Source organism: Mus caroli, chromosome 9, assembly GCF_900094665.2.
Source record: "Mus caroli chromosome 9, CAROLI_EIJ_v1.1, whole genome shotgun sequence".
In the NCBI taxonomy this organism is placed as follows: domain Eukaryota; kingdom Metazoa; phylum Chordata; class Mammalia; order Rodentia; family Muridae; genus Mus; species Mus caroli.
Genome location: NC_034578.1, coordinates 77,050,456 through 77,074,350, shown reverse-complemented (window position 1 = coordinate 77,074,350; position 23,895 = coordinate 77,050,456). Strand labels below are relative to the sequence as shown.

The following is a 23,895-nucleotide window of genomic DNA, read 5'->3' as shown; positions in this document are numbered from 1 at the left end:
ATGGGCAGCACATGCTTTGCCCACTAAGCCATCTCAGCAGCCTGGCATCTAAAGGCCTTTTTGTTGTTGAGATAAACTTTCAGGTGTTTACATATGGTGAAAATGGATTTCTGTTGTAATTTTTCCTTTCCACTTAATCTTATAAAAGTAAGTTTTGGATTATCCCTTGGCTTATAACACATAGCTGGAAAATGCTATTTTCTTTTCCACCAAATGAACATCCCCATCTAAAGTGAACATCAGTGCTCACAAATTTGTTTCAAAATTCTGATATTGGTATTATGTTGCTAACAGGTAAAGTCTCTATAAATAGTTTAAATGTAAAAAACCTTCTTAAAAAACTTCAAAACTTTAAACAGACCTCAGCCTACATCTTCAGATAGAGTTATTGAGGCCCCATGGCTTACAGTCATGGCTCATACTGAGTTCTTAGTCTCCTGTGGTTATTGTTGTAGTTATGTAGAGCAGTTCATCTGAGTGTCTTACAGTTTTACACTATCAACTATGGGATAACACACAAAATACACTGTGCAGCATAAAGTATGAAGCATCTTCAGTTCTATGTGAACAACCGAAATTCTGTCTAAATAATAAAATCAGAAATGGGAATTTGTTCTCGAGGATGCACATGGTGAAAAGAAAGGCCTCCCGCAGTTGTGCTGACTCCCACAAGCACACTGTGGAATGCAGTCTGCCCCGTACACAAAATACATAACAAATAAAACACTTTCTAGAAAGAAAAGTGAAAAAAATTTAAGTTTCTCATAAACTTTTCTCATAAATAAATTATCTTCAAAACTATAATTTATATTTAAGTGTTTATGATATTTATCAGGGCAAATAAAATCCAAAAAACCATAATAACCTATGGTAATGTTAATTAAATATTATTGGTTTTTATAATATATGTACATTAAATTGGAAATCAAGAAAATAATCACTGGGTAAGTAAGAAAAAAGGTACTGAAAAAGTGGAAAAAAATATAATTTTACCATTCTTACGTACACTACAATTATGTATACTACATAATTGAAAATTTTACCACTTTAACATGCTTAACAGCATCTCAGATGATGTTAGACCAAAGGTCAAAAACAGCCCATAAATATTTTGAAAGAAAACATTATTAAATTTTTCTTTTACTCAAAGCTGAGCATTGAACTAAGGGCCAAGTAATGAAGCCCTCTACCTCTGAGCTACACATTCCCCACTGCAAGCAATGAAGTCGGTATTAAACCTTCCTCAGGTACTGTTAGAACTCAATGTCTACATCAGCGTTTCAACACCAACACTAACAACTGTATCCTGGGAACTTCTAACTGGAAAACTGGTTTTGTTTTGAAATAGAGCCCAAATCCAGAATCAGCACTGCCTCCATTGCTGGTTCTCAGGTTCTGTAACAGGAAGAATTCCTACAACACATCTGATTTACCGGGTCATCCTGATCTTCTGAGAAGTCAATGAGCTCATCTTCTAGCAGCTTTCCACCATCTGCTGACTGATCGCCATAGTTTAGTCTGATTTTGCTTAAGGCATCTGCACAACAGAAAACACTGTATGAGAAAATTCCCATGCCTATGACCCGTAGGACAGAATATTCAAATGAATTCTAGTAATAAAAAAATCTGCTGTAGCATGTAACACAAGTATAAAGTGAGTTATTCTAAGTAAAAACATGGATTGATGTCAACTACTGAACTGTTCTACTACTCAGGCCCCAAAATTATGGGAAAAAACAGTTATATAAATATGTGTGTAAACCTGTATGTGTGCATAAGGATGTGTGTCAAATGTTTGTAGTAGGTGCTAGATAGTAAATAGAAAGGTATAAGAGTCTAAAAAACAATAAATTCCCAAAAGTTATAAACCATAGAAAAATGAACACAGATAAAACTATAAAGACTAAAATTATGAAACCATGAAAAGAATGCAGGGTGACTAAGAACAGTACAGATAGACTTACTTCTGTACAAATTGGAAAAAGGAAACCTGATATGGCAGTCACGTGATAAACAAGAAAGACTCCCACTGTTTAAGGGTTGAGTAAGTTTGTTTTATATTACTATGTTCAGCAGAATAAAACTACACAAAACAACTGTAGGTGTCAATACCACCAAAGAAAACGATTCCTAGGATAAAACTGAAATGGACATTCTTAAAAGTTCATTCTAAGCCAAGGGTGCCTTTAATCCTAGCACTCTGGAGACAAGAGGCTCTAGGATTTCAAGGGTAGTCTGGTCTAAAGAGAGAATTCCAGCACAGTCAAGGCTTCTTGGAGAAACCCTGTCTTAAAAAAAAAAAGTTGGGACCGATGAGATGGCTCCGCGGCTAAGAGCACTGACTGCTCTTCTGATGGTTCTGAGTTCAAATCCCAGCAACCACATGGTGGCTCACAACCACCCATAATGAGATATGACGCTTCTTTCTGGAGTGTCTGAAGACAGCTACAGTGTACTTATTTATAATAATAAATAAATCTTTGGGCTAGAGTGAGCAGGGACTGAGCAAGCAGGGTTGACCAGAGTGAGCAGAGGCTCTAAACTCAATTCCCAACAACCACATAAAGGCTCACAGCCATCTGTACACTACAGTGCACTCACATACATAAAATAAATAAATAAAAAGTTCATTCTGAAACTTCATTCAGAGACTTCAATACAACACTGAATATATTAAATACAACAATATACCAAATATTGTTTAAAACAGTGTACAACATTTCAAAAATTCATAAAGAATTACTTTTAGGTGTATTAGATAGAAAAGTTTACTTTAATCTAGGTTACAAAGTTACAAAGTGTTAAAAATATTAATATGAATAAGGTATCTTGAGGGAGAAGCAAAACAAAATGTATTCTTGAGAAGGTATATAAATCAAAATGCTGTAATTAGACACTACTTACAATAAATAACTATACATAATAACAGTAAACCCTCTTGTTATATACACACAAAAACCTCTTCAATTTATGTCTCAGAAATAAATAAGTGTTGTATATTTGTTTAAATCTAAAGCATCTGTATAAATCCCAAGGCAATTAAAAAGTAGTCAATACAATCATATTATGTTTAGAAGCAAATCATTTATATCTATAGAAAGCATTGGTACACAATATTTACCTTGCACCTATGAAAGTATTTCAAAATCTATCTAAAATGTACTATAGTTTATGGTCATACCACTCTGCATGTGTCCAATTTTCGCTGGAACTTAGAAGTTAAGTAGGCTTGAGCTTGATTAGAATTTGGATGGGAGAAAGTAATTTTAAAAAGTATCTTTTTTTTTTAGTTGGGTATAATGGTGCACACCTTTAATCCCAGCACTGAGGAGGCAGAGGCAGGAGGATCTCTGTGAATTTGAGGCCAGACTGGTCTGAGCAGAGAGTTCTAGGTTGGCCAGGGGTGCCCAGCAAGGCCCTGCCTCAAAAAAATAATAAATAGAAAGAGGGTGTGGGGAGTGGGACTGGAGAGCTCAGTGGTTAAGGGCATACCACCGCTCTTCACAAGAGCCCCAGTTCAGCTCCCAGCACTCATATAAGGACGGTCCATTAGAGGGCCGGGGCACTTTCACTGGCATGCGCATACCCAGAAACACCATACATAATTAAAAATAATTTTAAAACAAATAAAAACAAAAGTATCCATTAAGAAGCAAACATTTATATATTTACTCTGTGTGTATGTATATACACATACTGTGTATGTATATACACATACTATGTATGTGGATCAAAGCATAATTTTCAGGAGTCAGTTCTTTCCTTCCAATATCTGGGTTCTAGGGACTGGATTCAAGTTAGCAGCCTTAATGGCAGGCACTTTTTAACCAATGAGCCATCTCAGCAGCCCACTGTCTCTCTGAGTGTGACTGTAAATCTTAAGTGCACATGCGCTTCATATCCCCAATCTGGTCAATTATTTTACATCATGTCCAGCTGAAAAACCCACTTATTTACTGTGGCAGGTTATATGACATTATTAGTGAACACTAATGAACACTACATGGATTTGAGAGTTAAAATTAAGTGAACTATTTAAAATAGTTCTTGTGAACTATATTCCAAATAGAACTGAGCTAGTCAGGTAGTAATCAAGGCACAAATTTTTCATAAGCTCCTAATCTTTCATATACAATTATTTATAAGACCAGTCTGTCATTCTCTCAGAGATGGGAAAATTAGGTTAGAAGGCGCCCTTAGCATACTTTTGAGCCTTTGAGCTCCTCAAAAAAGCTGATAAAATCTATGATACTAGCTTCACAGACTTTGCCTTTAATTATAAAGATATACTTAATGTAGGGGCACACATATGAAAGGAAAACAAGTATTTAAACGACAAGAAAAGATAGACATGTTAATTATGAAATCCACATAAAACAGTATTTTGTACTTCAGTTTCCACTAGGGTTTTGAGGCTATCCTCAAACAAACTGTCTGCTCAACCAAACAACTTGCAAGGGGCACTTGGAAGCTCTATAGCGCAGTACATAAAGCCCTAAGCTCTGCTCCAATGCATACAGTCACCATTCACTTCATTTATTTCATCTCGCATTAAGATGTGTAAGATTACTGTTCAAAAAGAAACTACTTTATAATGCTGTGGTACTGATGACTGAATTCAGGGCCTGTGTTCTCTTCACTGAGCTATTCCCTAGTCTTGTTTTTAAATAGCTGTGATAAAATTCATGTAACATTCACCCATTTCAAGTGTACAATACAGTACTTTTTAGTATGGTCAGCCTTTTCTACTTGTGCATGCAACAAAATATGCATATATTTGTGTGTGTGTGTGTATAAATTCTACCTCAGTAAGTCTGGTAAGAGAAAATACAGAACCTTAACAGTTCTACTTTCAATTCCTTTAGCCTTTCAAAATATTATCAGTACGTACCTGGATGATGTGCAGAACTGAAGCATTCATCCCGGAGGCCATTCTCACTTTGGGTTCTATCACAAATGTCCTGACACGCAGATTCTCCGTTACTTGGTTCTTCATTTTCACTGATAGCATGATTTTTTTTTTTCATACTACACTTCACACTGTATGCGTTTCTCCGGTAACAAGGCTCACTTTCTTCCTGTGCAGCACTCGAATCAGTCACAGCTACGCAAAGTTTTCTATTTAACATCTTCTTGATCACAGGCTTGGCAGCAGAGTTCTGTGAACAAGCACCCATCTCACTGGCAGAAGAAACACAACTGTCCTCTGCACTTGGAGTTTTTTGCATGACTGCATTTTCATGGTAATGAGGATTAGGTTCATATTTTGGTTTTTCCAAACCAGGGAAACAAACAACAGCCAAAAACCAATGTGCACTGTAAAAACAAACAACACTACTGAACATACCATTGGAAAGTTCATTATGGTTGTTAAAAGCTATCAATTGAAATGGTTTCCACAAGTTTGTGAACAAATACTGATCTTTTAAAATTCTTATATTGTTTATATCTATTCTCAATTGCTTATTGTCAGTGGCTAACATACTACAATGTCCACTAATTGTGTATGTGTGTGTGTATTTGTGTGTGGGGTTGTTGCCACATTATGTACCTAATTGTTATCATAGTACCTATTATTATTATTATTATATTACAATATAATTAATTATTGTTATACAAGTATTAAATTTATTCTCGCAATCTTCTGCATTTTTTCATTTACAGAATCCAAATTTTTATCATGTCTCTTCCGACTGTTAAAGAAAGGCTTATTATTAAAAAAAAAAAATATATATATATATATATATATATATATATCTAATCCTTATTCTTATGCTATATTGAAATGGATATTAAATGGAAACGGCTTATCTAATCTAGTTATTGTTATGAAATCTTAAGTATTAGTAAGAAGTTCTAACTATCAAGTGGAAGTTCATGTTGCTATTTCAGGCATTACAGCTATCAACAGTATAGTTCACTAGAAAAAGAAAGTTATGTAGCCTAACGCTCATTAATAACTTATTTACTAACAATAGATGCAATGAACAGGCTATAGATGAAAGAGGACTAATTAGGTGAGTACAATATTTGTCATGTAGTAAGGTGCCCAGAAAATATTCCCTCATTAGAAAACATTTTTCTTCACTACTAGGGATCAAACCCAAGGCCTTGGTCACATCAGGTAAGTACCCTACCTCAGGTTAGGCTATATCCCTAACCTGAACCCCATAACATCATTAGGTAATTTTGTATTTTTATTTCTGTATGTACTAAATGAATTCCAAGGCAGTATTAGGAACATTATTGTCTCTTCTTCTGAAAACATTCACTACAAAGATCATAAATACTGGCTTTGTTCTCAGTATTAAAAAGGTCAAAGGGTGCCAGGTGGGGCGATGCACTAGGCAGCAGAGGCAGGCTGATCTCTATGAGTTTGACACCAGCCTGGTCTACATAGCACATTCTAGGCAAAGCTACAGAGTGAAGCTCTGTCTCAAAAACAAACAACAAACAAACAAACAAACAAAAAACCACCCCCAAGCAAATCAAAAGGCCATCTGGATGAAAACTTCTTTCCCATTCTTAAGAATTAGTTATTAGTATACAACGGTCTTAGGTCAGGCCACAGCAGAAGAAACACTATGTCAATGTCCTTATTTCAATATCTAAACACAGGAAGTCCTAAGTTCCACATCAGTTTTAAAAAGGATAAAAAGTAGAAAAGTGTGTTTCAAAAACTGATGCTATACACAGGCATGAATTAACACTTGAGAGAAAGCAGGACCAAAGGTTTAAGGTTGTCTGTGGCTATATTATCAAGTGTGAGGACAGCATGGACTACATGAAATCTTGAAAAACAGTATTTATGAAATATGAAGCAACATGGTGAGTGTAGTCTCACAGCTCTACCACTCTCTATTAATGCCACTATGAGAATTATATATTTCCTGCTGCTTCACTTAAAAACTAGGCAAAATGCCTTTCTTCTACTAACTTAAAGAACAATACTGAGGCATAGGATCACTTCTAACTTCAAAAATACAGGGCTTAAAGAAAATCAGCATCATGAAGTTAGAGAAATGGCTCACTGACTAAGAACACTTACTGCTCTGGCTGAGACCCCAGGGTTCAGTTCCCAGCACCCAATGGCATCTTACAGACATTTTAAAGTCCAGTTCTAGGGGATCTGGTGCCCTCTTCTGACCTCCGAGGGCACCAGTGGTGCACAGAAATGCAGGCAAACACTCATAAGATAAAAAATAAATCTTCAAAAAGAAATACTATTGATCTGGGTATGGTGGTGCATGCTTTCAATCCCAGCACTCAGAAGGCAGAGGTAGATCTTTTTGAGTTCAAGGAGCTTGGTCTATAGAGAGCAAGCCAGGCCATTCAGGCTGCATGTGGAGACACTATCTCAAAAAAACCAAAGATTAACATCATGATTAAAATGAAGCAGATTACACATCAATGGTGGCCTATCCAGTAGTGTGGCTTTAACCTCTTAAAAAAAAAAAAAAAAGACTAGAAATTCACAGACTGTTTCCCATCAACTCATAGGTGCAGGATTCTGGACTGGCCCCCAACTCTGCTAGTTCTCCAGCCCGTATATGTCATATTGATGTCTACGGATATGGACAATGATCATAGTGGCCCTACATTATATTCCAACGCTAACACTCTCCTATTCTGACCCTATAAACAACTCTCCTCTTTCTTTTAAGAAGCTTGTGTGACTTTATGTGATAAATCTAAGAAACATTATTCTATGCAGAATAAATTTAAACTTGTTTATGAATTTTATTATACTGTGCATAAAAAATTCAGTCAAGTAACTTGTGCTTTGAAGCTATAACTGATGCTCTGACTTGAGAGATGCTCTCCTAATTAAAATCCCCACCACCACCACATAGTAATGCTGGGATAGAACTGAGGGCCTGCCAAAATTTAGCCAAGCAGCCTGCTACTGAGATCCCCAAAACAATCTATTTTAAGAGGGGATCTTAATATACTTGTTCAAATTAACCTCAAATTGTGTTGAAGTGATCCTCGTGTAACTACAACATTTAAAAAGAAAAGAAAGAAAAGGTTTGCTCACATTACAAAGTGAATTTGCTTTACAGAAAGAAAAGGAAGAACGGATAGGATAATGAGTACATGTTTGCACAGAAACAGCCCTACACTATACCAGTTTCAGTCACACAGTCATAAAGAGAGAAAAAAGGAACAAAGTTAAGGCATTTCTTAATTTGTCTAAGGAGAGTACAATACTATGTCACTGTGCATGCCAGAAAACAAAAAACTCTTTTGCCAAACAAGAGTGCTACTTTTCACTCTCACAGATCACCTCTACCTCAAACTCTTCCAAGAGCACAACCAGTGACCAAATTCTTTCAAATGTGTTCTTTAAAATAAAAGCAAAGAAAGAAAAAAACACAAATTCTCAAGTCTTAATCACATGGTAAAGCTGTATGATGCATCAACACTGTCAAGAGTCACTGGAGAACAGTAATGAAGTTTCAGAGCATCACTACAAGCACTTACAAGACTGCTTCAGATAGCATGGCTTTCAATTGAGTAAACCATAAATCCAGCCACCTTCTCCTTTACTGTTAAATACGAGTGAATTTTAAACCGAAGATTCCTACTAAACAAGGTAATCTCCACAGACAATCTTGCATCATACAATCATCATTTTTAAAAATGACTTTCTTGTACTTTGACCAATAAAATATAATTAGAATAAGCTATCCAATATACTCTGTAAAAATCTGTCTTACGACTCAGCAGAAAACTGTGTTTACTTTCACAAGTATTTTTAATACATAGAACAAATTTCAGAAAGATGTTTTAAAACAAACCCTTCATTCAAAAAAAGACTGTATCATCACATTAACATAGAATTTTACTCACGCTTCATTAAGAGGTACAAAAATAAAATCCTTCTCAAAAATATCTACATGCCGTGTCCACGTTTTTACTCTCCCATGCCGTTTTTGTTGTATCCTGTAAGAAAGAGATCAATCACCTTCAAGTGTTATCACAGTTATAGCTTATAATTAGAGGAGTCAGCTGTAACACCTCACACAGTTTCACCTGATGTTTTAACAGGCTGAAGAAAGAACACAGTATTTTTAAACTACATACACGTATTATTATTATTTTAGGTGTATGAGTGCTTTGCCTATATGTATGTACATCTCATGTGCTTGGTGCCCGAGTCAGAAGAGGGCATTGGGTACCTAGAACTGGAGTTACAGGTTACCATTTGCTGCCATCTGAAGCTGGGAACCAAACCTTAGCCCTCCGCAAGGGCGGTTAAGTGTTCGTTACTGTGCCATCACTCCAGACACATGAGCAGAATGCAGAATATCTTAGATGATGTCAGGAAGGGAAGGCATGAAGCCTCATCATTGATCTGCAGGGAGGAATCTTTAGTTCATTTCACAGCATTCTAGAGAGCTTCAATGCTTCTCCTGGCTGGATTTCTTTTTGCTTCTACCATTTAACTGGTTCAGTGTTGCTATTTAGGAACTATGCTGAGATGATTAACAAAGCAAGATTTACTGAGAGCTGAAAGGAAGGGATCAAGTAAAATATGCACTATTTGAAAATAAGCAGAGAAACACCATAAATTATGAACTGTGGTCAAAATCTATTTCAAGTCTATGATAAAAGATTAGGAAATTCTTAAATAGTAGAAAATATAATTTATCTGGCATAACAACCCCAACTCAAGTGTTGCTACAAGATAATGTGCCAATCTTGAATCTTTTGATCAATTAAAACCTGAATGCCAGCTGTAAAAAATTCAGATGTGAAAGCCGGGCATGGTGGCGCATGCCTTTAATCCCAGCACTCGGGAGGCAGAGGCAGGCAGATTTCTGAGTTTGAGGCCAGCCTGGTCTACAGAGTGAGTTCCAGGACAGCCAAGGCTACACAGAGAAACCCTGTCTCGAAAAACCATAAAAAAAAAAAAAAAAAAAAAAAAAAAAATTCAGATGTGATAGCAGAATAGAAATTTCCTTAACTTGTCAGAAAACAGTCATTCTAAGAGCTTATTAAAAGTACAGCTTAAATATCAGGCAGTGGTGGCACACACTTTTAATTTCAGCACTCAGGAGGCAGAAGCAGGGAGGATCTCTGTAAGTTCCAGGACAGCCAGAACTACACGGAGAAACCCTGTCTCAAAGGGGGCAGGGAACCAAGACCAAAACAAACAAACAAACAAAAAAACAGATTAAGGGCTGGGATGCAGCTCAGTGTAGAGAGCACTACTCTGCCTAGTACAAACCAAAGCTCTGGCTCAGCGCCCAGTCCATAAAGAGAACAGGAGAAAACAAAACAGGCTCAAGCTTCCTGTCTCAGCATCACTGAGGGAACGCTTAGAGCAAAGGACAACAGTGATGGTTTCATCACCATCGAAGAAATACAAAGGAGTCCTATTTGGGCTCCACTGTTCTAGGTATTAGGCCTACAGCCTTGGAATTCTAGGTATCCTGAAATTATCAGGATATAATTAATGATATTATTTTGAGACAAACAGTAATAAAAGATGTTGCTCAATAGAAGTAAAAAAAAAAAATTTTTTTTCCCCCGAGACAGGGTTTCTCTGTGTAGCCCTGGCTGTCCTGGAACTCACTTTGTAGACCAGGCTGGCCTCGAACTCAGAAATCTACCTGCCTCTGCCTCCCAAGTGCTGGGATTAAAGGCGTGCGCCACCACCACCACCGGCTTGAATTTTTTCTTTTTTTAAAGTTATCCCCTTAAAACGAGTGCAAGATTATTTCAGGGCAGCTAAAAGTATATTTATCCATAAAGAATAAATGAACCTCAGCTGCGTGCTGTTCCCAGTGGGAGAGTCAAGAAACAAGAATGGACTTTGTTTTAAATTATCACCATAAGCCTTTCATTTTGCATCAATTAACTCAAATATTGAGAAAATATTTTTGAGGAAAAGTCTAGCCATGTAAGACTCAGACACACCATTCTCCTTATCATCTCCCACTGAAGAACACAGCTTCACAGATATCTAATCTTTATACCACATTACAAGCAAGCTAGAAACAATGTGTGTGAAAGGACACATACAGGTCAAACCCAAATACTCCAGCATTTCACCCACGGGACAGGACTGTCCTGGCGTCTCGTGTGAGATGGGCAACTACTACTCACGGGTACTAAGGCATCAAGTACTAAAGGAGTTGCTAAGGATCTGACTCACGAGAGATTAGTGGTCTCGGGATTTCTCCTCTCTCTCTGATTAAGGCGTTTATAGAAAAAAGAACTAAATATATGAATTCGGTCAGCGTCTTCTTTCTTCAGTTTTTCAAGCACCAAGTATCTATTTTAAGGAAAAAAAACCCCACAATTACCATATACTAGATCACAGTTCATTCAATATACAAATAGTCATTTATTTGGCCACCATAACCACTATCTTAGAAATGAAGTCTACTCAATGTACTAGATGTTATTAGTCCCCAAAATATCTTAGGCAATAAAAGGGGTCTTTTTTTTTTTAAGAATTAAAACTATGACTTGAAAGATATGTTTTAAAAACAAACTCTAACCCAGAAAAATAAGTATACAGAAATATTTTCTAGAAAGATTCACAGAAGCATTATTCAAAACTGTAAAAAAAAATTAGCAGAAATGCTAATTTACTAATGAATGGAAAAATAAAATATATACGATATGATACTCAGAAGGAATGGCTGCCATAAACAGGACAAGGAAGAAGAATTTTAAGAATATTATGCAGAATAAGAAGCTAGTCCCAGAGCTGAAGAGACGGCTCAGCAGTCAGGTCACGTGTGCACACAGCCATCTGTAACTCTAGCTTCCAGTGTGCACACGGTATACAAACATGCCAGCCAACACTCACACGCATGAAATAAAAGACTTAAGAATCCACCGTGAGAGGGGCTTCCCCTTCTCAGAAGGAAAGGGGAAGTGGAATGGGGAGAAGACTTGCATGAGGGGGTACCAGGAAGAAAGGTACGGCTGATATTGGGTTGTAAAGTGAATAAATCTTTTTTAAAAACATTCTTGTTTTTCTTGCTACTGTGCTGGAGACTTATATAAACAAACATCCATGATCCCTTATATTGCCAGGGAAATTATAATTTAATAAATTTAATTGTTTATGTTTCAAACTTGTCACAGAAGTTAGGTGAATCAGGTTTTTGGCCATATTCCCTTGATAAGATAGTATGAAAGTCTTGTGAAATCTTACACCGAAATACAAAGTGCTTAGACGTCTGTTCTCCTCAAAGGCCTTGTACTTTATACCATTTGATAATTTCAAAACTCAAGTTTTAAAAAGATATTATTGTGCATGCCGAAACATATGAGTAGAGACAGCTTTGCTGAGTCAGTACTTTCTTCCCACTGTGGCTTCTGGGCAGCAGGCAGGCATGGAGCACGCCAAGCACCATCACCTACTGAGCTCTCTCTCTGGCCCAAAGCTTGAGCTTCAATAAAAAGGATACGACCAGAAAGAATTCTTATACTGAGGCAGCTCAGGGGCCCTACAAAAGGCATTATAAAAGATAATCCCCTCAACACACAGTTTGAATCAGTTATTGATTTCTGCAATAATATTCCTAACAGAACACATAGTAAGCTAGTTAGAAGATTGGAGCTATACCTAAAAGAAAATCCATATTGCTCTTGCTGGCCAAAAGCTACTTTTGAAAACTTCAACTTAGTTGGGCATTGTTATTCTTGACTACATTTTTTTCATGCTCGAGAGCAGATAGGAAAATAGAAATTTCTGGGATTGTTTAGGCTATAGTCCAAGTTCAATGCCAGGCAGGCTACACTACAGAGTGAAACTTTTAAAAACTCAAAAATTTGAATTAAATAAATAAAGGTACAACTCAAAAGGGGTGAGGATAAGGTATTTGTGGGTTAAGAAAGCTGCCAAACCAGGTGTGATAGTCCCTACTTAAAATCCCAACATTTGGAAGAGCGGAAACAGGAGGATTGCTGTGAATAAGAGACCAGCTTGGTAGACACAGCAAGGTCCTCCCTGTCTCCAAAATACGAGAAAAACCACAAGCATGCATGCACAAAACCACCTGCTCTGGGCTATCAACATGGCTCAGCAAATAAAGGCATGGATGGAGCCTGACAACCTGAGTGTGATGCCCAAAACTGACACAGTAGAACCCCCACAAAACCCCTGCCATCAAATAACTAAAAGCCAAACGAAAACTCCATGCTTTTTGTATATAGCCAAATTCATATGTTTAAAAGATTTATTTTTATTTTATGTATGTGTGTATTTTGCCTATTTGTGTACTATGTGTGTGCCTGAGGTCCCAGGAGACCAGAAGAGGATGCTGGATCCCCTTGAACTAGAGTCAGAGACAGTTGTAAGCCACCATGTGGGTGCTAGAAAGTGAACCTGGAGCCGGGTGTGGTGACGAATGCCTTTAATCCCAGCACTTGGGAGGCAGAGGCAGGCGGATTTCTGAGTTTGCGGCCAGTCTGGTCTACAAAGTGAGTTCCAAGACAGCCAGGGCTACACAAAGAAACCCTGTATCGAAAAATCAAAAAAAAAAAAAAAAGAAAGTGAACCTGGGTCTTCTGCAAAAATAGCACGTGCTCTGAACTGCTAAGCCATCTTTCCAGCCTCCAAATCTGTGGTTTTAAAAGACATTAATCTTCCCCTATAACTCTCTTATGGCCTTGATGGCTGGACAGCCAGATTGGTGTGTCCATTTGTCTCTGCTCACCCTGAGGTCACAGACAATGAAGGTAGATGTGCCTTATGCAGAAGAGTTGAACATTCAAGCTGAGGTCTCTTGCTTACAGAGCAAGTACCCTTACCCACTTAACCATCTCCCCAAATCCTTTCTCTATCAAGTAAAACAAGGGGTTGCAATTGAAGGTGCTTCCCGCTCTTCCATCAAAGGACCCCAGTTCAGTTCCCACCAACTACTTGGGTGGTTCACATGCCCCATAACTCCAGCTCTAGGAGTAGGTACCTGTGCACATATCTGCCTACACACACAAATAAAAATAAAATTAAATCTTAAAACAAACAAAAACTCTCACAGAACAATGAGAAAAACAATCCTTTTATTTCACTTCTCAAAATATGAGATACAAATAAAAATTTAAAAGTATGATGTATTTTCCTAGATTTCTTTTATTAACTGCATGTTTTAAATCAGAGGTTTATTATATAAAATTTAATTGGAAGCTTAACTATAAATATGAGTACTGAATAAAGTCAGGATTATAAATTATAAATATTTTAGGATATATAAAAAATTAAGATTGTTTCAGTATGAAATACAAACAACAGAAACAGCAAGGGTAAGTTGGTTGAGAGAGTGCTTTCTGAGCATGTATGAAGTCTTGGGTTACTCTCCAAACACCATATAAACAAGTTTCCAGCTCCTAGATAAGGATGGTAGTATATGCCTACAATCCTAAACAGCAGGAAGACCACAAGCCCAAGGTCATCCTCAACTACACAGTAAGACTAAGGCCAGCACGGGATATTCTTCTGTCCCAAAGAAGCAGGAGCAGCAGTAGCAGTAACTCCAAAATATTACATATGACTTAAAGGGCTAAAAATAAAAGGATGAAGTGCCTGCCATGAAAGTGAAAAGAAATATCAACACTGTCAACAAAGCAGCCTCAGGAAAAGGAAGATCAGGGATAAGGAAGGGCATCACATAATGATAAAGGGTTAGCTCACCAAGGGAATAAAAGCACGTTTTCCTACCAATAGAACTTATACAGGTGGCTTTAAAAACAGCAAGCTAGGGGGCTGGAGAGATGGCTCAGTGGTTAAGAGCACTGACAGCTCTTCCAGAAGTTCTGAGTTCAAATCCCAGCAACCACATGGCGGCTCACAACCATCTGTAATGGGATCTGACGCCTTCTTCTAGTGTGTCTGAAGACAGAAACAGAGTCCTCATATACATAAAATAAACACATAAATCTTAAATAAATAAATAAATAAATAAGAAAGAGAAAGAAAAAACAGCAAGCTAGAGACTTTTAACAATCTTTTCTAATAATTTTATAGAAAAATTAGGCATAAAAGCTGTAGGGATTTCACACATGCTTGCTAAGTGTTCCTATCCAGGCCAAGCTGAGCTACAATGCTATCCAAAACAACATTAGAAATACATTTCTCATACTTTATGTTTTGTGTGCATCTGAGTGCTGGTGGCACTGGAAGCCAGAAGAGGATATCAGATCCCTGGAGCAGAAGTTAAATGTCCTTTCCCTCAAAGTGTGAAGTGAATTCCACTACTAGGCTATTAAATTAAATTTTCAGGTTTCAAAACATGCTTTGAGTTAAGAGATGCTGAAATATCTAGGAACTAGAAAACACCAACCTGGATATAAGGAGGCTGAGTTTTATTTTGTTTCATGTATGTGCCCTTTCACTACACATACAGTAAACACATAGTAAGTTAGTGTTTATGAAAACTGTACTGGCACTTCCTTACTGTCTCACATGTAGCACCTCATTCAACTCTCATAACCCTTTATTCTCCGCGGAAAAGATTTACTTGTGTATGAGTTCACTATCGCTAACTTCAGACACACCAGAAGAAGAGATCGGATTTCATTTAAAATGGTTGTGAGCCATCATGTGGTTGCTGGGAATTGAACTCAGGACCTCTGGAAGAGCTTATTCTCATTTTTAAAAATGACGAAACAAAATTAGAGAAAGAAACTCGATTAGAAAATTAGTCTTCTCACGTGTCACAGTATATGGCAGTGACAAAAATTTCTAATTAAAAGTCTGATTTTAGAAAGCAAAGATTTAAAAAGACATACAATGGCAGAATGTCAGGTTTGCTAATAAGTCAGTTAACTTACTTCAAATAAAAGTCGATAATAACATCATTTAAAAACTCTCCTTCACTTAGACAGTGCAGGTCCTCATTAGTAACCGAAATGCCTCCCTTAGCTGGAGGTGGTGGGTATACTATCAATCTATAACAGAAGAAAAAGAAAACATTACTTAACACAGAAACAGACATTTTTAAGCACTGAAAACATAAAAAGCATTTGCTCACTTTTCTACAGGGCCAATGAAGATTGTATGGCTCTCCCCAGCTTCTTCGTCATCATCAAAAAACTGCAATTCTTGTTTGCTTCTAAGTTGTATTTTAGATTCAAATGACACCTGGCAGAAAAAAATAACCAGTTTGTGAAGTTAACTAGGAAATATTTTTAATAAAAAGAGTTAAGTACAAGGCAGAAGAAGCATTTCAATGGAAAATGCAGACCTATATATAACCTAACCTAAGCACACTCAGGAGGCGTGGGCAGGCTCACTGGAAGCTTCAGATAGCCTGGTCTCCAAAGTTGAGTTTGAGGGTAGCCAGGGATACATAGCAAGATCCTGCCTCAAAAATAAAAGCAAACAAACAAAGCAAGCCTGAAAATAACAATCTAGAAAAGTATGAATAGTGCTTAAATACACAAACCAACAAAAAGCTAGGAATGGGGCTAGTTTCACTAGCAGCTTCCAGACAGCATATTATAATGCCTTTTCTAGTTTCTGTAAGTCTACTACTCATATTGAATCATAGTGGCAAGACTTGAACAACTGCTAAAATAAAACAAATCCCAAAGTTGCTCCTCTTTTGTTAGTTTTTCTGATAGCAGTGGAAACCTAACTTAGTGCAAAGGCTAAGCAGTCGTGGGAGCTGGGGCACAGGTGCTAACAACACACAGTTCAGTGAGCTAAATAAACACTGTAGGAAAACCTGAGTCCACGCACTTGCTTTCTGTAAAATCTCTGTAAACGAGGAAGGTTTCCTCTCTTCCTCTTTCCTGCCTCCCACTACACGTATGGGGTCTAATTCAATCATCAAGACTGTGCATTGGGGCCACATATACGGCTCACTGGACACACCAAATAATCACCTGGGAGAGCACTAAAGAGGAAAAAAAGTTGCCAGGCATGTTAATGCCTGCCTTTAATCCCAGCCCTTCAAGTGGGGGTAGGAAGTAGGCAGATTACAAAGCTTTAGGCTGGCCTAGACTATAGTAAGACCTAAGCTATATAGAGCTACAGAGTAGGAATCAACTTAAAAATAGCTATAGACTACCCCACCTGGGGATCCATCCCATAATCAGCCACCAAACCCAGACACTATTGCATATGCCAGCAAGATTTTGCTGACGGGACCCTGATATAGCTGTCTCTTATGAGGCTATGCCAGTGCCTGGCAAATACAGAAGTGGATGCTCACAGTCATCTATAAGATGGAACACAGGGCCCCCAATGGAGGAGCTAGAGAAAGCACCCAAGGAGTTGAAGGGGTCTGCAACCCTATAGGTGGAACAACAATATATTAACCAAGACCCCCTCAGAGCTCATGTCTCTAGCTGCATATGTAGCAGAAGATGGCCTAGTCGGCCATCACTGGGAAGAGAGGCTCCTTGGTATTGCAAACTTTATATGCCCCAGTACAGGGGAACGCCAGGGCCAAGAAGCGGGAGTGAGTGGGTGGGGGAACAGGGCGGAGGGAGGGTATAGGGAACTTTCGGGATAGCATTTGAAATGTATATAAAGAAAATATCTAATAAAAAAAGCTATAAAAATAGACAGAAACCAAAACAAAGTTGTTAGCCGAGTGTGGGGGACACATGTGTAATTCCAGAACCTCAGATATACAGGGAGGACTGCCAGTCTGCCATCTGTTTATAAACAAGACCCTGAAACAAACAAACCTTTCAAATCATGCCTTGAACCATCCACATTGTAGCCAGGTTGAAAGATCTATTTCAAATAAACTAAGTAAATCTCAAAACTAGCAAAACTGAATTGCTGTGCAAATGGTCCAGTGCTCCTCGGACCACAAAGTTTGAGAGTGGCCTAACTTTGAGGCATTTCTGTCTATCTGCATGCAGATTTGAACAACGTCAGAGTGTGTTCTTTACGTCCAATATTGTCAGCTATGGTAAACAAATAGGACTATACACAGGGGACCTAAACTTCAGCCCTAGGACTCAGGGCAGCAATCTGAGTGAGCAGTGAATGCAGTCTGAAGAGAGAGATGGGAGAAAAAGAAAAGAGCAGAGTGGGAAAGGGAACTAAAGGAGATCTAAAACATGTTTTAAAATTTAAATTTCTTTAATTTTAAAATGAATTGCTGAAGTCTAAAATTAAAATGAACAATATTTAAACATTTCATTTTAAAATTACTCATTGTTATTGAAGGTATGGCTCTCATGGCAAGGTGTCTGCCTAACAAGTGTGGAAGTCCTGGTTTTGATCCCCAGCTAACAGGGTTTTGATCCCTTACAAAAGCAAACACAATTACCCAACTATTAAAATTATGGTAAGATTTTAAAATATAATTACAGTTTTCACTTTGTTCTCTTTCTGCACGCAGTTTCCTTTGATGCTCTCTTCATAGCTTTTTGTACAGGCAACAAGTCTGCTATTGGCTTCATCAAAAAGAATTTTTGCAAAAAAGTTGGGAACGTTATTCCTTATACCAATGTCAGTAATGATACTTTCAAAGACCACCTCTGCCTGATGATCAAGGCCAGTTTGAAAAATTAAAATAATGTACTGTTCTTCTAAACCTGAAAAGAAATAAATAGAGCTGTGAGACTGAACAGACTGAGTCGAGAGTTCTAAAGCATCGAACGAGTGCTGGGTCTGGTGACTTGTGCCTTTCATTCCAGCGCTTGTCAAATGAGGTCAGGAGGATTGCCAAGAGCTTGGGGAAAGCCTGGGCTACACGATGAATACTGAAACGCGCTTTTTTAAAAAAGGCCAGAAGAAGGTTTGGGAGATAATTCTCGGTAAAGCGTCTGCCTACAAAGCATGAGAAAGAATCTCTATTTGATTCCCAAAATCCACATAAAGAGAGACGGAGACAGGCAGGTTGCTGATTTGCTACCTGCCAGGCTAGCCTTTATGTTAAATCTCGAGCAGTAAAAGACCCTGTCTCAAAAAGCTGGACCACCTCTGGAGTCCATATCTGTGTATGCACACGCACACGTGCATTTGTACACGCAGATAATAACAGTACCAATCAATTATTCCCTAGATTATTACAAGTTCTGGAATATATATCTGTAACAGTATTTGGCACATGGGGAATCACAATACTGGAAAATGAGGAGTATTACCCAGAAATATTACCAAAGGCACCAGATCATTAACAAAGCTATTAAAAACAATCTACTTCTAAAACATGACTCTCAACTGATGGGTCCAAACCTCCACAGGGGTTGCATATCAGATATTTACATTATGACTTACAACGGTAGCAACAATAATGGCTGGGGTTCACCATGATATAAGAAACTGTACTAAAGGGTTACAGCATTAGGAAGGTTGAAAACCACCATTCCAAAATGATCAAAACTAAATCATGATCTTAAAATATATCAATCAGCATTTCTACCAAGGATGGTTAGGAAAAAGCCAAACACATAGTATTATCTCTACATAATAGACCTGTACCAGCAGAGGCTGTTGTTCACTAATGTGTACATTTTGACAGCTATATTAGCACCTACTCGATGCTAAGCTGCAACTGCAATTAATGCTAAAACGTATTTCTTTTTATATAAATTACTTTTATTGTTTGTGTGTGTCTGCCTTCATGTATGTCTGTGTAGGACTGTGTGTCTGGTGCCCACAGAGGGTCCAGAGGAGTGTTCCACCTTTAGAACTGAAGCTACAGATAACTGTGAGCTGCACATGGATGCTGGGATACAAATCCATACCCTCTACAAGAGCAGTAAGTGATCCTGACCACCGAAGCATCGCCCCAGCCCCAAATGTACTTAGTATATGAACAGCTGTGCTGTTATAGCACAAAGTAAAGAACTGCATCTATTTAAGGAATAAAGACCTCTTCTATGTCCTTCAGAAGTTTCTAGTCCCAGCTCCTTAGACAAACTTAACTCAGCAGTCATATCAGTTAAATTCATTTTAAGTAAATAAGTAAGCGCTATAGACTTCAGATCCTTGGAGTTTTAACCCACTTTGCAACCTTTTAAAATGGGCAAACCCAGGTTTTATCTTCAACCCTTCTACTCTCTATTGGCCTTTCCTCAGAGGCTGGTGTACCCATCACAGTAAGGAGATTACATTCCTACCAAATGAAATAAGTACCGACTGACCTGAAAATCATCGCTTCTACTTCCCACGATGCACTGATAAAACATTCCACTTTCTACAACACTCCTGGTATTCAGCAGACCTATCTTAACTGTAATTTGTCTACAGACTTACTTGTTACCCTGTTTATTCCTTTACAATCATTCCAAACTTTATCTTCTTTACTCATCTGTAGCTGCATGCTCAGCTTCTGGTACACTGCTGGTATTGCCTGGAGAAACACTACTGGTAATTTCCGGACATTACACCATTCACATTTAGTTAGATCAGAGGTATTTAAAATAATCTCTACAGGATCACTTTCTGGTCCTAGAGGGAAACAGAGAAAAATGAAAAAGGAACAAATTTTAAGGTGACAAACCAAAAAAATGGACGAAATATAAGCTTAAAATTAATAATTTACTATACTCTATACTATTCTTAAGAACTGCATTAATAAAACATAATTTTTCCAAATAAAAAGGAGACTCTAAAATATTAGGCTTAATTGCATTGCAAAATAAAATTACATGAAGCACTTTATACAACGTATTAATTAATTAAACAAATATTACTATGAAATGGATCAGTATAAACTTTAGTGCATGAACAGATAAAAACAGCTTACCATCTAGATGTATCTTGATTGACTCTAAAGAAAACTTTAGAAAAAAAAGGACAAATTAGTGTTGATGATAGACGTATTGAGATTTTTGTTCTACATATTCTAAATGGTATATATGGTCCATAAGTATACAAAGGGCAGGAAAACTGAGTCATATACCATGTGCTTAAATTTAAGATAAAATATCCCCATCCCCTGAAAAAAAAAACCAAAAACTTCTGCTATTTTGAACTTGAATATTACAGAGAACACTCATTTCCTAGATTCATTAACTGTTAATATTTTCATATATCTACTCTATTACTGTTTATAAATTATATTTTTACTAAAAAAAAAAAAAGCCACAAAGCAGGCAGCAGTCATTACCTCGCCCCTAAATCCTTCGGCATGAAGCCTCTAAATACGAGCACATTTGCTACACAACTAAAACATCAGCAAATCTAAGAGATGAAGATGAACTTCTTCAATATACAGTTTATACTTAAGTGTCCATCATTCCTTGTTTTAACTTTCCCTCAGCCATTACTCTGTCAATATTATACAGCAAATACCAACTGTGTCCACACTACAGACTTGCCTCTCTGTTCTCCAGGACATGGCTTTTATGAGACCTAAGTTGCACACAGCATACAATCACTAGAGGGTCTCCTTGTTTTCAAGTGCAATCCCTCCATTCTAAGGGAGAGCAGCACATCGGTGACGTGCTGAGACCCCGTGCTGTGGTCCTGCAAGTGCCAGGCTGTCTCACTGCTCATGTTATTAATCACCTGCCTCAGCAGTGACTGCTGGGCTTTTTGGTCTGCTTCCATATTTCTCCATTTATAACTAAATAATCTGAGCAAAGATACTTCAAGTCAGTGAATATCTTTAACGCAGTGGTTTTAGCACCCCTGACACTCTTTACCTGAATTATTATTGGTGGTTATAAAATGATTTAATTTTCTAATTATTTCAATGTAGAGAGCACTTAACATTAAGTCTAATTAATAAATAAATAATCTTGGATGTTTAGAGAAGTTAAGAGAATCAAAAGAGGAGGCAAATGTTTTGATAGGTATTGAAGAGTAAGATGTACTAACAGCAGTAAATAGATACATGAGAAGCAAACACCGACGTGTTCCTTAACCAAAATTCTAAAGTGTTGAGGACCAAAGGAGGTTCATGTTTTAGAAATGTTTGTGCAGAATATTCTCTTACACTTTAGTGGTTAAAAATCCCTGATCTAAAAAAAAAAAAAAATTAAATTCTCCAAAATCTAAAACTTCACTGGCAACCAACACTGAGGACTGAATACAGGTTCTGAGTGTACTAAGCACGAGGTCTATCACTGAGGGTAGTCTACCCCTAAAACCAACTCAACTTTTTTTTTTTTGAGGCTGAGGAATGTGCCTCAAATTCATTTACTATCCAAGTTGGTTTGTTTTGTTTGCTTGCTTGTAATCATGCCACCACACCCAACTTCCTGGTGATCCTGATGCCATCAAGACTCCAAAATGGCTGGTAGTATACAGCAGCATATCTGGCTCAGAGTATATATCACCATATCCAGCAATGCAGTTTAAGTTCCTGTCAGTACTAAAGTTTCAGACTTCAGAGAATTTCTAATTTTTAGACAAGGGATACCCAAACTGTATAGTAAAATACCAAATGACAGAACTTAACTGTAAGTATAAGAGTCACATGCATTTCCTACAGTAAATCTAATACAATTTTGAATTTATGTTCTATCTACATAGACACCAGTTTTTAATGGGTTATTATTTATATACTCTTAAAGCAATCTGAAATTTTAAATATTAACTTCAGTAATTTAATTGAGCAAACTTAAAATACACTGATTAACCAGGTCAGAGGCATCTGATTCTTGTTATTATACAGCAACAGCTTAAAAACATACTTACAATGACAGGCTCTACCAACAGTCGGAAGAGTGTTCCAACTCGTATACTTCGGCAGTTTAAAATGACACTGTCAAAGTTTTGGCAACTTAAAGACACAGGGTGAGTAAAAGCTGCAAGACTGTTTACTTTACGACGTTTTAAAGGTGTGCTGATGGAATTACCAAGCTGAAAAGAAAACAAACAAAAAAATTTCAATTAAATTTTTTTAAATTAAAATTAGGAGTGAGATTTAAAACAACAATTCAACTGCTTAAGTCTCCAGCATGAACTCTGTAGTTTATCTTACGATGGTCATCACTTTATAGTGACTGTCACCTTACAATATCAAAAGGTTAGATCCATCTGGTGCTTTATTCTTTTCTTTTTATCCTCAGTTTTAGTTATTAGTTTTTCAAAACATTTATTTAGTGGGTGCAGGATGGGGGGCACATGAACATCAATGCACAAGGAGGTCACAGGACAATGTGTAAGAGTTGTTTTATTTCTTTCTATCATGTAGGTCCTAGATATTGAATTAGATGATTAAGCTTGTCAGCAGGCACCTGTACTTGTACAGCCAGCCCTATTTGCTCACTTTTGATAACATTTAATCTATTATAATATTGTATGTCATTTCTATTATAACTCTCTCTTTCTGAATCTTTTTATTTACATATCTTTTGCTCATCTGAATGTTTTGAAATTTTAAAGCAAATTATAAAATATGGTAAGATATAAATAACTATATAGTATGGTCACATATACTGAAATTAAAATAACTTTTAGCCTGCTGGGTTTGCTAAGAAATACATATACACATATACACACATGTGCAAAGATGCCAGAGAGGTATGGAACAGACAGCTCCTTGGTTAAGGGCACATTCTGCTCTTCCAGAGGACCTGAGCTCAGTTCTTGGGACCCAGATCAGAGGGCTCACAAATGCTTGCAATTCCAACTCCAAAGGAGGCCTGTGGCCTCTGCTGGCACCTGTACTCATGTGCATGTTTGCACACATAGACACATGAATAAATATAAAAAAGAAATTTTACAAAAAGAATGAAAATGCAAGTAAACCAAAAAAGCTGTACAAAACTTAAGATAATCCATAGACTGTATGTGACAAATATAAGTAATTTCCTTTTATACTTAGTTCCTAGGTCCAAATACCCAACTGTATATATGCAAACACTCCAAATTAAAAAACAAACAAACAAACAAACCCTAAAATTTAAAACATTTCTGGTTGCAGACATCTCGGATAAAAAAATCCTGTACTAACATTTTGTTAAGAATAATACTGGCTTTTTTTTCCTATTGGATTCTTATACTCA

The 23,895-nt window shown here is 37.2% G+C and overlaps 1 protein-coding gene across 3 annotated transcripts in view; it reads right to left on the bottom strand.

Annotated features, from left to right (window-relative positions):
* The window catches only part of Senp6 (SUMO specific peptidase 6), an 80,795-nt gene that overhangs the window by 5,725 nt on the left and 51,175 nt on the right, over positions 1-23,895 (bottom strand). For all 3 annotated transcript variants that reach the window (XM_021172244.2, XM_021172245.2, XM_029481180.1), the window contains 10 exons: positions 22,583-22,747; positions 20,685-20,718; positions 20,192-20,386; positions 18,299-18,525; positions 15,999-16,108; positions 15,799-15,915; positions 11,165-11,284; positions 8,854-8,946; positions 4,892-5,316; positions 1,434-1,537 (listed from right to left, as the gene is read on the bottom strand). In XM_021172244.2, the coding sequence (XP_021027903.1) occupies positions 1,434-1,537; positions 4,892-5,316; positions 8,854-8,946; positions 11,165-11,284; positions 15,799-15,915; positions 15,999-16,108; positions 18,299-18,525; positions 20,192-20,386; positions 20,685-20,718; positions 22,583-22,747 (1,590 nt within the window). The remainder of the gene's footprint in view (positions 1-1,433; positions 1,538-4,891; positions 5,317-8,853; positions 8,947-11,164; positions 11,285-15,798; positions 15,916-15,998; positions 16,109-18,298; positions 18,526-20,191; positions 20,387-20,684; positions 20,719-22,582; positions 22,748-23,895) is intronic.